General features: G+C 43.4%; 1 protein-coding gene across 1 annotated transcript in view; it reads left to right on the forward strand.

The window, feature by feature from the left end:
• The window catches only part of ATP13A1 (ATPase 13A1), a 1,617,817-nt gene extending 1,602,925 nt beyond the window's left edge, over positions 1-14,892 (forward strand). The window contains exon 26 of the mRNA XM_044084778.1: positions 14,379-14,892. Within this exon, the coding sequence (XP_043940713.1) occupies positions 14,379-14,489 (111 nt within the window). The 3' untranslated portion in view covers positions 14,490-14,892. The remainder of the gene's footprint in view (positions 1-14,378) is intronic.
• Positions 14,893-15,376: the final 484 nt, after the last annotated feature.

Below are 15,376 nucleotides of genomic sequence, written 5' to 3' on the forward strand. Positions count from 1 at the left end.
ATTCTGCACAAGGACTTATCACAAGCAAGCATGGAAAGTGGATGCTCTATCATTCAGCTGGAAAACCCTAACAGTATATGCCTTTCCTCCTCTGCCTCTCCTCCCCAAGGTACTCCTAACGGTCAGACAAGAGAAGCCGGAAATGATTCTGATTGCCCCAGACTGGCCCTGCCAGCACTGGTACCCAATCCTAAAGAGCTTGTCTCAATGCTCAGCCTGGACATTACCTCTAATTCCTCACTTACTGACCCAGCGAAACAATCAGATCCTGCATAGCCAACTCAGGACCCTAAATCTGGCGGCATGGCAGATAATGTAGCCATTCAGAACACACCTCTCTCTAAAGCAGTGATGGATGTTATTTTGGAGGCCAGGAGGCCCAGTACCAGAAAATCTTATGCAGAAAAATGGAAAAGATTCTGTGCTTGGAACCAGGCACAAGGAATTGATACATATGTACCAAATATTCCTCAGATTTTACAATATTTAACTGAGATGCTGGACAAAGGCCTATCCTTTTCACCAATTAAAATCCATGCCTCTACCATTTCAGCTCATTACAATACGGAACCACCTATTTTTTCTCATCCATTGATAAGGCAGTACCTCAGAGGGGCCAAAAACATAAGACCTTCAAGGAGAGCACCAATACCTGCTTGGGACCTCAATTATGTCTTGGAAAAACTCACACTGCCGCCTTTTGAGCCAGCCAGTACAGCTGAAATAAAGTTCTTATCTTGGAAAACAGCTCTGCTCCTAGCAATAACCTCTGCAAGACGAGTCTCAGAGTTACAGGCACTCATGGCTGTGGAACCTTTTATCATTTTCCATCCAGACAGGGTTTCTCTGAGGACGAACCCAACATTTATGCCTAAAGTTGTGTCCAGTGTGGCCCGTAACCAAACCATTCATTTGCCTACTTTTTATCCAAACCCACAGAATAAGGGTGAGAGACTCCTGCATTCTTTGAGCATACACAGACAGCTACACTTCTACTTGGGCAGAACTAAAGCTTTCAGAAGGACTGAGCAACTCTTAGTGGCATATGCTGCAGGATCACAAGAAAAGCTTTCTCAAAGCAGACTATTTCAAAATGGATAGGCCACTGCATTAGTTTCTGCTATTCACAACATGGCAAGTCAATGCCTAAGGGCATTAGGGCACATTCAACCAGGGCAGCAGCCTTCCTCAGAGGAGTACCAACCAAAGACATTTTAGAGGCTGCAACTTGGAGTTCAGTGCACACTTTTACCAAGCACTATCATTTACCTCTCTACTCTAAATCCAGAGCAGGCTTTGCCACTGCATTTCTGCAGGGCCTTATAGCCTCTCCTAATCCTATTTAGGCCCAGCCACCCAACCTCAGCTTTGGGATTCAACCCAAGTGTAATGACTGCAACAGTGAAACACGATGAACATAGTACAGTTGTGTACCTACCATAAATGTAGACGTTCGAGTGTATTCACTGTTGCAGTCCAGGTTACCCACCCACCATCCCCCTTTTCTTTGCTGGGACTTATCTTTACTTCTCTATCCTATACAACCTATGTGGTGTATTTGCTTGTAGATGAAGGAAATGTTTATTTTACTGCATGCATACTTATTGGCATAATTTTTAGCCTACCAATTTGGGGGCACTTGACATCTGGGGCAAGAAAAACTGAAGAAAATGGCGTCGGCTGCATCTTTTATACCTCTGGCGCACTGACGTCAGGGAAGAGGCGACAGCAACCTAGACTTTGGAATTCAGGCCGACTGCGGGTAGTCTGTCAGCAGGATAACCCAAGTGTAATGACTGCAACAGTGAATACACTCGAACATCTACATTTGTAGTAGGTACACAACTGTACTTTTCCAGTCTTTCTGCTGGTGAAGAAGGAAATTCTCAACTTTTTTCTGTCTTTGAGGATTCTGATGCTGAGGACTCTATCCCTTCTGCATCCCCTCCAGAAGAATTTTCCTTTGGGGATACTTTGAATACTCTTAGGGAGCACTTTAAATGGGAAAGTCAGGATTTTCCTCAGTCAAAGAAAAGGATCAGGGAATTTATGGATCTACCACAGCAAAAGCCTCTGGTTATACCTCCAGTTTTAGAAGTTGTGGATGATGTTTTCATGGAAAATTCTTTTAACTCCCAATTCTGACCCTCCTGCCCCCAGAAAACCTGATGGGTATTATAGGGTTCCTGATTCTCATCAATTTCTTTTTAAAAATTCTACTGCTGATCCTGAGATTATTTCTCAAGGCCCCAAGGGTGACAAGGCTACTATTGCTAAAATCTTGTATCTTCTGATAAGGAGTCTAGGGCATTAGACAGATGGAGTAAAAAGGTCTATACCTCTACAACACTTGCCATTAGATCTGTGAATTGTCTTTTTCACATGCTTAAGTATCATCAGCATACTTTGGAGGCTGTTAAGGTTAAGCTTGAGGATTTTCCTTCCATGTCGGAGAACAAGGACTTACAGGATTTACTAAATTCTGCCATTCTAGTCAATAAGCATTCACTGCATTGTGGTTTTGACACCTTGGAGGCTTCCTGCAGAGCAGCAGCCACCGGTTAGAAGGCATGCTTGGCTTAGTGAGTAGCCTCTTTTTGAACCTTTTTGGTAACAAGGCTAAGGAGATACTGAAGAAGTTGGCGGATAAGGCAAAATCTATGCAAGCTGTGAAAGATTTCCTTCAGGTTCAGCCTCCTTGGTTTAGTAGGCATTATCATTCCAAGAATTGGTCCTTTCCTGATCCTGGCAAACAGAGTCGCTCTAGGCCTAGTGGTTTCAGATCTTTCAGAGGGCAGCCTTCTGCCCCTCAGAGCTAAACAATGGTATTCTTCTTCTGCTAAATCGGGGAGTTCTAAGCCAGCTTCCCAAAGCAAGCATTCTCAATGACTCCGGCCTTCTTGTACCTGCCTCTCTGGGCCCAGGGTTTCCTTTGGGGGGAAGGTTAGCCAGGTTCACAGAGGTATGGTCTACCATCACAGACAACAAATGGTTGCTCAGTATAGTAAACCAAGGTTACAAGTTTTATTTTCACACCTTCCCTGTTCTGCAAGGATACCCAGACATACCCAGAACTCTCATGGCAGAGGTAAAAGAAAAAATAGATTTCTTCTCTACTGACTATGTGGGCTATAGAGCCAGTTCCTGCAAATCAGACAGGCCTAGGTTTCTATTCAAGACATTTTCTGGTACCCACAAAAGGAGGCACCTGGCACCCAATTCTGGGTCTGTCTATTCTAAACACTTTCCTGGTGATTCCCAAATTCAAGATGCTCACTCTTCAACAGTTACTGCCAATGCTGGACAAGGATTCGTGGCTGGTAACTTTGGATCTCAAGGAGGCTTATCTGCACATCCCAATAAGGGAAAGTTGCAGGCAGTTCCTTCGTTTCAGGGCTGGGAAGCAACACTTCCAATACTCTGCACTACCCTTTGGCTTATCTACTCCTCCCAGAGTTTTCATGAAGTGCCTGGCACCAGCCATTGCTTTTTTCAGGCAAAGAAACATTCAAATGTATCCTTACCTGGGCGACTGTCTCATTTAAACAAACTCCCCAGAACAACTAAAAAAGGATTTGGACTTCGTAACGACCTTTCTCACCTCTTTGGGTTACACTCTCAACGAAAAGAAGTCAAAGTTCGTTCCCACAAGGGAGATTGTTTTCCTGGGAGCGAGTCTGAATACAGCCGCCCAGATGGTTTTCCTCCCTCTAGAGAAACAAGATTTTTCAGCTTACTTCAAGGTCTTGGCAAGCATGACCTAGCTCTCTGCAAGGCAATTCCTGCAAGCACTGGTGTTCATGGCTTCATGTATTCTGATGATCCCGTATGCAAGGCTGCATATGAGAAAACTTCAGTGGTACCTCAAGAGCCTTTGGTGTCAACGCACACAGGACTTAGACTTGATTCTTCCCCTAATTCCCTGTCTACAAAGAGAGTTTCTCTGGTGGGCAACAGCCTGTTCTCAGAACAAGGGTCTGCCTTTCTGCCCACCACCTGCCAGCCAGACTCTCATCGCAGATGCCTCAGATTATGCATGGGGGGCACATCTGGAAGGCAGGGGCATACAGGGATCTTGGAGCACTCAGCAGATTCATCTGCACATAAACTTAAAAGAATTGATGGCAGTACAGCAGGCTTTGTTGGCTTTCAAGGACATACTCTATCCTGGGACTCTTCTGATCGGGACAGACAATACCACAGTCATGTGGTACATCAACAAACGGGGGGGGGCTCATTTTTACCCCTTGTGCAGACACCGCATGAGACTATGGTCATTAGCAGCTTCCATGAGCATACGTCTTATAGCCCAGTATCTTCCATGGGCATACGTCTTATAGCCCAGTATCTTCCATGGAGGCAAAACCTTTTGGTGGATCAGTTGAGCAGAAATGTTTTGGATCCTCACGAGTGGCAACTGAACAAGATCATTTTCCATCACATCACTCAGCATTGGGGTACTCCACAAGTGGATCTTTTCTCCTCTCACACTAGTCATCTCCTTCCAACCTTCTGCACCAGGGAGTTTCACAACAAAGCTTGGAGAGTGGACGCGTTGTCCTTTCCATGGACACAACTCTGCCTTCCATGCTCTGCCTCTTCTTCCCAAGGTGCTGCTAAAGGAAAGGGAAGAAAAACGAAAGACTATTCTGATAGCACCAGATTGGCCCAGGCAGCATTGGTATCCCCTTCTTCGCAGCCTTTCCCAAGCTCAGCCTTGGCATCTTCCCCTGGTACCAGATCTGTTGGTTCAGGAAGGGGGAAAGTTCCTTCATCCTCATCTTCAAACTCTGGATTTAACTGCCTGGCTAATACTTCATGTCTTTCCCAACAGGTGGTTGAAGTTCTACAGGAGGCCTAGCACCAGAAAATCCTATGCAAATAAATGGAAGAGATTTTGTTCTTGGATGCAGGCTAAAGAAGACTCTTCTCATCCTTCTATTTCTCTCATTCTTGATTACCTAGCAGGATTGCTTAATGATGGACTTTCCTTTTCTTCAATCAAAAATTCACGCTTCAGCAATTTCTGCTCATTGTTCTTTTGAGCAACCCATTTTTTCTCACCCCTGGATGAAGCATTTCCTGAGGGGAGCTAGCAATCTTAGACCTCCCAGAAGAGCCACTCCTGCTTGGGATCTTAGTTTTGTCCTGGAAAAACATAATCTGCCTCCCTTTGAACCAGCTGCCTCTGCAGATTTGGAGTTTCTCTCTTGGAAGACTGCTTTTCTTTTGGCTATTACTTCAGCCAGAAGGGTATCAGAGCTGCAAGCCTTAATGGCAGTAGAACCTTTCATTATTTTTCATTCAGATCGGGTTTCTCTGAGAACTAATCCTTCCTTTATGCCTAAGGTAGTTTCCAGTTTGACTCTTAACCAGTCTATTCACCTGCTTACATTTTTCAGGAATCCCCAGAATAAAGGGGAAAGGATTCTGAAATCTAACCCGTTGTTGGTTAGCTTTGCTCCTGGAGCTCAGGGTAAAGCTATTTCAAAACAAACCATCTCCAAATGGATTGCTCACTGTATTCACTTTTGTTACCTGCAGCATGGGAAGGTTCCCCCTCAGGGTATTAGGACCAATTCTACTAGAGCAGCCTCTACCTCTGCAGCTTTTCTGAGAGGTGTGCGTACAAAGGATATCCTAGAAGCAGCTACTTGGTCTTCTGTCCATACCTTCACAAAGCATTACAATGTACCTTTGCTTTATAAATCCAGGGCTGGTTTTGCCTCTGCAGTTTTGCAGGGCCTTCTTACCAACCCTTAATCTGTGAGTCTTCCTCTCCCCTTTATGTTTTTCCAGGGCTTTGGGAATCAACCCATATGTTAGGACTGCAACAGTGAAACACGAATAACAGTACAGTTGTGTACACTTAGCGTAAATGTAGATGTTCGAGTGTATTCACTGTTGCAGTCCTGGTTTCCCACCCTCCACCAACCCCCCCTTTTTTTTCCCTAAGGCACAGACTAAATATTTTATTTTTTTCAAAGGCATGTTTCCAGGGTGTTTCTGCCCTGTGTTAACCTTCTTTAGGGGACTCCTGACAGTTAAGGCAAGAAAAATTGAGGAAATGGCATCAGCTGCCTGTCTTTATAACTGACGTTCTGACATCAGTTTTACAACCGATGGCAGCAGATGTCATATACCAAGGACTCTGGTATTCAGGCCAACTGAGGGCAACTGGGAGCTGGATAACCCATATGTTAGGACTGCAACAGTGAATACACTCGAACATCTACATTTATGATAAGTGTACACAAATGTACTTTTTATCACCTCGTGAATATCTGTTTAAAGCTTCTTTCATTTTTTTCCAGCCTTTTATTTTCGAGTTGAGATACTCCTTTGGTGTTTCATTTATGTTAATCAGCTCCGAGTACATTTGACTTATTTTTCCTCTAGCTTACTGGAAGTCACATCTTGCACCAAAGCTTGAGCTTGCATTACTTTTTGATGAACAGTTACAGAATTCGTCCCAGTCAATGTTTTTTCTTCACCTTTTGTGGTTGATTTTTTTTTAGGTTCCTTGAATTTTTTTTTATTTGTTTTTTACTGGCATCCAGGCACTGCACTTACTAGCCAGTTACTGAAATTTACCCAAAAAGACAAGTTCACTGGCTGTCTTTTCTGAGGTTTTTGCACTGGGATAGCTGAAATTAACCTGTTACTTAGTGTGCAGCCATCTTGGAAGTCCATGCCTTCCACTTATTGGATGCTTTCTGAACTTCGTCATCTAGGTGGATAGTTATCCTATGCCTCATCAGTTAGTTAGCTTGCAGTTGGTCTTCACTTTTCACAATCTCTTTGATTTAGTTTTCTGTTCCGTGGTCAGAGTACATGTCTCAGATGTATGTGTACATTGTAACCTTGTTGATAGCAAAACTCTGATTCAGCATTGCCATTTAAACAGTACTTTAAACAGGGCTCTGCATAGTCACCATTTCTCAAGAATTTCATATTGACAGGCTTGTCCATGCTTTATGTTAAAATCAGCTGGTTCATTTCTGAATTTAGTTTATGGGAGCACTCTTGGTTTTTATTACATCTTCCTTTAAGATTGCTGAACTTACAGGTCCTTATCTATAAGCAAGTTTGTTTTGTCTGTAACAAGGGTTGGCTGTCCCTTAGAGGTGAAAATCCTGAAAGTGGATTCATAGCTGGCTTTAAACTAGTCCATTCATCTCCATTTCCTTTTTAGAGGGCAGAAACCAGGGTGAAAAAACATTTTGTACCTTGGAGATGCACCATCAACTCAGAAGGTCCTTAACAGGTTTTAGAAGATGTGGAAATATTTATCTCCTTTGCTTCAGTTAAAGAGGTGCTTGCAAAACCTTTTATATGTTGGAGATGCACTGTCAAACACAGAAAGCCCTGTGTAAGCTTTAGAAGGTTCTTCTTCTTTCGGCTTTTCCCGGTTAGGGGTCGCCACAGTGGAACTCCAGTCCGCTAATGATTGGCAGTAGATTTCTATGGTGCCATGGTGCCAGCCCAGCGTCCAACCTTCAACGAAGGCACACCCATTCATGCATGTCTTTCGAGCGCCACTCGACCACGGGGAGGGCATGCAGACTCCACACAGAAGGCGCTCTAGCCGAGACTCGAACGGGAGAACCTCTTGCTGTGAGGTGACAACGCTACCGCTGCACCACCGCAGCTTTATTTTTCATCTTTGCTCCAAGTCAAGAGGTGATTCCATTAACTAAGGTAGTGGTTAACTTAAAGCATCCTGTTTTGCCATCAGTTGGTGAAATAGCCTTCTGAAAAGTGGTGTTGCCAGCGGCTATTCCACGAGACTGCTTCCACTGTTTGGCTTCAGAAGTTGCTGCTGCAGAGATGTATTATAGCTGCTTCATCATTGAATAATGCTTTAAAGCATTACTGTTTGGTTGAACTAGGATTCCAGATTCTGGCCTCCTTTGGTACCCAGATGCTTCAAAATTCATCCTTCTGTGCCCTTTCCTTTTGACTTTCCTCCCGCTGTGACTTTCAGAGGAGGCTTCATTTTAGTAAGTGGGAAACTTTCCAACAATTACAAGAAGACTTCCAAAGCCACATAAGCTATTTCTCAACCTATCTCTTTATCTGCGAGGATGCTTTCTGCTCCTAGTGTTTATTACCCTCCTGCTATCTCCTAGCTTCTGGATGGCCCCTCCATCTGGCCTCATTGGATGGAGATTCTTACAATTTCGAGAGGTATGAAATATTTCTATTCATGGGCTTTTTCTTTTCTATCTTTCAAGTTGTGCTTGTTCATTGCCTGGGATTTGAACTGGTGTGTGTGCACTGGCCAAAGACACATGCTCAAAATTTCAAGAACTGGTAAACATGTTGAATTGTGCTAAAGTCTACAGATGTGATCATTTCTCCAGACTTCTGGCTGAGGGTCTAGAGGAAATTGTACTGCCCAGGTGGTGTTTATCTGTAACCCTTCTTAGACAGTGGTTTAGACACTGTATTGGTACAGGTAACAGACCTCAGCTTAAACAATATAGGCTTGGGTCTATACTGAATCAGCGAACGCTGATTCATCAACCCTATTTAACCGAAAGCCTACAATCCCAAACACTCGGAACAGCGATTTTTTTTTCCCAGGGGAAAAAAAAATTGCTGTTCCACCAAAAAAAAAAATCTTAAAACATTAATGTGGGGGGGGGCTTTGCCCCCCCCCCCCCACTTAAATATACCAACTTCAAGATTGCACCACAGTGGAGGAAATGGCAAACTCCCAAAACCGGCCCAGCAATTTTTTTCCCTGGGAAAAAAAAATTGCTGTTCCGGGTGTTAAGGATTGTAGGCTTTCAGTTAAATAGGGTCGATGAGTTAGCGTTCGCTGATTCAATATTGACCCATAGGCTTGAGAGACCTTTTAAAGACCGTCTACGCAATTTGGCATCTGTGCTTTTAGAGTACTTAAGTAGCATTGGAGTGACCTGTTTCTTCTGCACATTGTTCAAAGATTTTCAAGATCAAACAGTCATATGGCAGGGAGCCATGTCAGAAATAATGGCTGATACAACAGGAATGCTAGAAGCTCTGTTGCATGCCTTGCTTTTCACCAACTTTACCTTTGGCATCTGGAATGCTTTGGAAGTGCACCCCATTTCAGGCTAGGCTGATGCATTTTGCAGATGTGATCTTGCTGTACAGTCAACTTGAAGTTAGAAGCACCTCCAGTTATCAACAGTGGCTAGCCAAGAGCATTTTGTTAAACATTCATAAAACAGAAAGTAGTGGAGTTTGAAGAGAGAAATTAAGCTAATCTGTAATATCTATCTATCGTCTACTAAGAAGTGTTCTCTGCTTGACTTACAAAGCCATGTTTGACCCAGCTCCATTAGAAATGCTATATCTAAAGAAACCCAAATCCCTCCACACCACACACTCCAGAGACCTCAACCTCATTGCCACAATCAACAGAACATGCTGGAGGGGCAGGTTCATAACTCAGAGACTGCCCATGGTCTGGAATAGACTTCCCATACATATCAAGCAGAGCACCTCACTGGCCCTCTTCAAGAGAAATCTTGATGAGTGGATGGGGAATAGAAAGTTCACCCCAGGATCACTCCAGTGGCTGTACTTGATAGAGACACTGGCAACTAACGGGTGGCAGCACAATGCCATGGCACTTCTATGGGCTAGGCCTGTAAAGGCTATTGGGCCATTAGCCTAGTACACACCTATAACCGCTTCCATGAAACTCACATTGTTTATTATTATTTATTCTGTATTTATTCTTTGTTGACTGGGTTAGTTTCAAGCTAATTGTTTTGTAGTTACTCTGTTACACAGCTGCGTAGTCTGTATGTATTGAAGACCTTCGTGGTAGTAGACAGTTACCTGCTGATATTACCCTTTGGCCACATTGTCATGCTCTCCTTTTACCAGCTCATAACCTCCAAACTGAAGGTTGTTGCAGTCAGGTTGCTTGATTTGTATCTGACTTCACCAGTTGCCTGCATCAGTGACTGGTATTTTCCACTCTCTACTGAGTCCATTTGCTAACCCAAACTACATGCAGCTTTGTTCATCATGTGTTTTGCCATGCATTAAATGTAGACTTGGTCTTGAGTTTGACAATATATTTTCGTAAGATAATTTATTTCAATGACTTGAAGTTCACCACACCGTTAAATAGATCAAACTAACGCTTTCATCCTGTGTCTCTGTAAGTAGTGTCCTTGTATACCAGAGCATGCGTGTATCTTTTTGTTCATAAATGTGACCTCTAAATCCTTGCAGCTTAGGATGGCTGTGGCCAGTACTTTGGAAGTTGCCATGTTTTGAAAGGCGTCATCAGAGTTTGTGTAGTATGTAACTATGAATCGTGATACATGCTGAATAATCTTATCACACTGTTACACATAAGCATGTTGAATGACCTGTCCTATGGACAAACCTGGCTGTGTCAGAAAGAGATGCATACTGCTTAATCTATGCACAACTGTACTGTTGAAGCTTAAAAAAATGTCTGAATAGTTGTGTTTGTCTGCCTTGGTATCCACTGACAAGTGGCTTTGCAAAGTTGGATTTGGTTAAAAAGTCAAGTAATTTGGTGGTAGCAAAGTGTATACCAAGAAACTTCAGAGTTAACAGTAATAGTTTTGTATTTACTACAGTGGTTTGATTACTATACATGTGATACTGTTAGCTTGAGGTTTGGGAGTGGTCCTAGGTCATCATGTGTCTAGGGATGGATAAACCTTTTCTAGGGAGGCAACTGTTCCTGATCTTCAGTGTTTGGGGTCGATTGAGCTTCCCTATAATGAGGGTGAAATGAGTTTCCCTCGGACTGCGTATCATTCCCTGATGTAGTAGTGCCTATGGGAAATGTCGCCACATAACACAGGCACATGAAAAGAGACATTGAGGAGCTCTCTGATCATGTAGCCCAAGCTGGTATGACCCTGACCTTGAGTAGCATACTACCTTCACCTAGAGTGATACCACAATACAAAGACAAAATGATCAATTTCAACAATTGGCTAAGCTTCTGGTGTCATTCTAAGGGGATCCAGTGTCTGTCTGCCTGGGATGACATGATAGACAAGCCTCGCTGTTTTGCCAGAGATGGGTTGCACCTGTCACCCTTAGGTTTTCGAATACTGGCCAAGGCTCTTGCCGTCCCCATAGTGCCTTTTTTAGGCAAGGCTCAAAGGACAAACCAACCACCATAACCAGCACAGGTAACCAAAAACTAAGGGTAATGCTACTCGACGCCAGAAGTCTCAACCTCAAAATGCACACACTCGAGGCTCTCCTCAGCATGGAGAAAATCGATGTTTGTGCAGTGACGGAAACCTGGTTCAAGGCTCAAGAGAGCACCCCAGCACTGCTAGGTTACAATTCATATCATACCTTCTGGCCTCAGTTACCGGATCGCAGTACAAAGGGCGGAGGTGTATCCATATTCATCAAGGATACCCATATCTCCAGGTTAGTAGCGCAGCATGATGCCCCAGAGTTCATCCATGCGCAACTATCAACAGGCAAAAACCACATTTCAAGTCGTAGCCGGTTATAGATTGCCCACCATGCCCCAAGATGCTCACTCTGCATTCCTTGAGACATTGAAAAATATAAAAGTCCTACCCAACACCATAATCTTGGGTGATTTCAACTACCCTGGTATAGACTGGGTGAACTGCCAATGTTCCAACTCCTATGCTCAGCGATTCATAGAATTTATAAATTCAAATGCCCTTGGAACAGCTAGTATGTTCCCCCACTAGAGGAGACAACATATTGGATTTAATCATCACAAATATGGGCTTCCATTGTACCACACCCGTTATCACTCCCTCCTTGGTCAGATCCAACCACAAACTGATAACCCTGGACATCCTCACCACTCCACCTCCCCCAGTCAAAGAAACCATAGTCAAAAACCTTTCCAAAGCAAACTTCAAACTACTTGCATCTGAAGTGGAAAGCTTCACTATTCCCTTGCAGAAGGATAATGATATCCAGGATGCGGAATCCTACACCAAGGCACTCTGTATGCATCTTCAGGATTGCATGGACCGTGCTATCCCAAATAAAACCAAGACTCCTTCCTCAAGCAAGAAGAAATCAGTCTGGTGGACCCCGGCCATAAGCAAACTTTACAATAAAAGGAGGAGACTTATACAAAATAGGCCAAATCTCAAGTAGAAAAATCATCCCTGATCAGCATTAGTAAGAAATTGAGGGCCATCATCAAGTCAACTAAATCTAATTTTGAAAAGAAAGTTGCCAAGGATGCCAAGGATAGCCATAAGGCCTTCTATGGCTACGTCAAAAACCTAAATGGCAACGCTCAGGTCTTTTCTGAGGTAGTACAAAATGGAACAAAATACATTGACCCTTCTGACATTGCCAACATCTTGGCTGACAGGTTCAGTGCAATTCCCCCCCCCTCCCTCACCACCTACAGGGCCTATTACCATTCCAGGGGATTGTGTAAGTCCAATTGTTACTGATACGTTGGTTAACAAGGCTCTATCTAAAGCTAAAAACACTGTCTCCATGGGACCAGATGGTGTCCTAGGCTGTGTCATACGTGAGCCCCAAAAGGAATTAACCCCACATCTTAATACCCTGTTCAGTCTCAGCCTCTCCACAGGATATGTGCCCATAGAATGGCGCACGGCAACGGTGGTCCCGCTACACAAGGGTGGGGCCACAGCTGACCCTGGGAACTACCGACCAATAAGCCTGACCAGTCTGATCTGTAAGGCTATGGAGCGAATCATTATGGAACTCATAAATGGAGAGATTGGGAACCTCCAGTCACTGGACCCCACACAGTTCGGCTTCGTCAAGGGCAGATCATGCCTCCTGAACCTGGTGGATTTCTTTGAGACAGTTACTCAGGCTATAGATAAGGGAAAGGAGGTACACACGGCTTACCTTGACCTTGCTAAAGCATTTGACACCATTCCCCATTCAGGTATTATTGATGAGCTCACCAGCCTGGGCATAAACCCTTACGTCACAAGATGGATCGCAAACTGGCTCTCAGACAGATCCCATAAAGTAAGAGTAGCAGGATCTATGTCAGAATCCAGACCAGTAACGAGTGGTGTGCCACAGGGCTCTGTCCTGGGGCCCCTCCTGTTTGGCATATACTTCTCAGAAGTACAGGCAAGCACTGAAGGGCTGTGGGTGACTAAGCTTGCGGACGACTGCAAACTGGGTGCTATAATAGAGTGTCCGGCCGGCCGACATAGAGATTCTCCAGAAGGGCCTAGATGAGACTGATGCATGGTGTCAAAGCCATGGTCTCATGCTAAATGCAAAAAAATGCATAGTAATCCCCTTTGGAAAAAACAGAGTACCCGCAAACTACAACATAGGAGGTAATCCCCTGAAATCTGAAGAAGAAATAAGGGATCTAGGGACCCAAGTAGATAGTCAGCTTTCCTTTGATAACCATGTTACCAAAGTGGTTAGAAAATCCTTCTATGTGACCCATCTGAAGGGTTCACATCAAGATCTAAGGATGTAATGGTGCCCCTCTACTCTTCCCTCATCAGACCCATTATTGAGTACAATGCACCAATTGTAATGTACCTGGCTGGACATCTCCAGCAGCTGGAGAGACCACAGAGGTACCAAACCAAGAGGATTACTGGCCTCAAACAGTTGCCCTATGCAGCATGATTGAAAAAGCTAAGACTGTTCTCTGTTGCATACCGCTTTCTCAGAGGCGTTCTCTGTCTAATGTACAGAGCCATGTCCAACCCAGAATTGTTGAACATGCTCCATCTTAGCAAAACCAAATCTACTTGAGCTACATGCTCTAGGGATATAAACCTCAACACAACAATGAATAGAACATGCTGGAGGGATAGATTCCCTTCGCAGAGACTTCCCTTACTATGGAGCAGGGTCCCGATCTACATAAGACAGAGCCCCTCACTATCACTCTTCAAGAGGAACCTTGATGAGTGGATGGGTAACAGAAAGTTCACACTGGGGATCACACCAACAGCACTACTAGATAGGGGCCAAGGGTACTAGCTGCTAGTACAAGGGTCTAGGGAACTACTAAAGGGGCTGTGAATACCGCACAACGTGGCTGGCTAATAAATGCCTTTAAATGAGGTTAAGCCATGTCATATAAAACAGACATGGCACTGACTGCTGTGGCATTTATATATACTTAAAGTTATGAGTATTCCTTTTGGGGGGACAGATTGATTGGCAGTGACTTTGTCTTGGGAGTGTTGCACAGGATTGTTTTTACTTTTGTTATATGTGCAGTGGGAAGAAGGTTGGATAGTACATGACTTTGCTCCAAGGAGTGCTAGTTTCATTTCTTAATTTTAATTTAATTGGTAATCCTGTAAATGTGATGTCTTCTCAAAGTAGTCATGTTTTTCTCTTTTCCTTTCTAGTTCAAACTCGTTATTGCTCAGATGCTAGTTGCAGATTTCATCCTTGCCCTGTTTGTTGACCAACTTCTCCAGTTTTTCTTGGGAAATGCAATGTTAAAAGTGCCCTCTTGAGAATATATGTACTCAGCCTGGACACCAATCTTTGAGAGCGGCCTGTGAAGCCTGAGACCTGTTTATGTTGCAGCTGGAAAGTAAACTAAAAAAAAAGATGGACAAGAATAAAAGGGCCAGATGGGAGCTCTTCAGAGCAGTGCTCCCCACACTGCAGTATTTCAGATTTTGGGATTTTCCTCTAGAGGGTTTTGGAAATAATTCTCACAGGTATTTCTTGCCAGTGAATAATGAAATTGTGGAATTTTTACAAAGTTTGTGAAAACACTCAAATGGTCAAGGAGGAAAAAAATGCCTAAAGATTCAAATCATTGTAATGATGACATTTGTTGTCCACTGAACTTTTGTATCGCACTAGTTTGGACAATTTGTTAAATAAACAGTATCAGTGTATTTTAATTTAGTTAACTAGACTGTGTTCTTGCCTCATTACATTTCATTAATACCACCGAGTAACACTCTCGGAGTTTTTAACATGTATTTAATTATTATTGCTGATATTCCTGGGCGTCACCTGAGAACAATTTTCAACAGGAGGTTTTGATGGCAAGTAATTTCATGAGCTACAGTGTAACAATGATGAAATGAGTTCTGGTTGTCCAGATTTCACAGGATGTGTACTTTTTCACATTATTTTGAAAGACTTGGTTATATATTGCAGTGGTCTGTTAGATGACTATAAAACCCTGTGCTCCCCAACCCCAAAGAGTGACAGTAACATGTCAATTTTTAATAAAAATCTGGGGAAATGGATGTTGTATTCATAACCACATAGTGACATTTTCACTGGAATCGTGTTATTAACCACATCTTTGTCAGCCAAGTCCTCTTTCTACCAGCCAGACAGCATTTATTTAGCTTTTTGTATCGTTTTCTTTTAGTCAGTG

The sequence above is a fragment of the Protopterus annectens genome, chromosome 9.part0, assembly GCF_019279795.1.
Source record: "Protopterus annectens isolate FY-2018-M chromosome 9.part0, PAN1.0, whole genome shotgun sequence".
NCBI classification, from domain to species: domain Eukaryota; kingdom Metazoa; phylum Chordata; order Ceratodontiformes; family Protopteridae; genus Protopterus; species Protopterus annectens.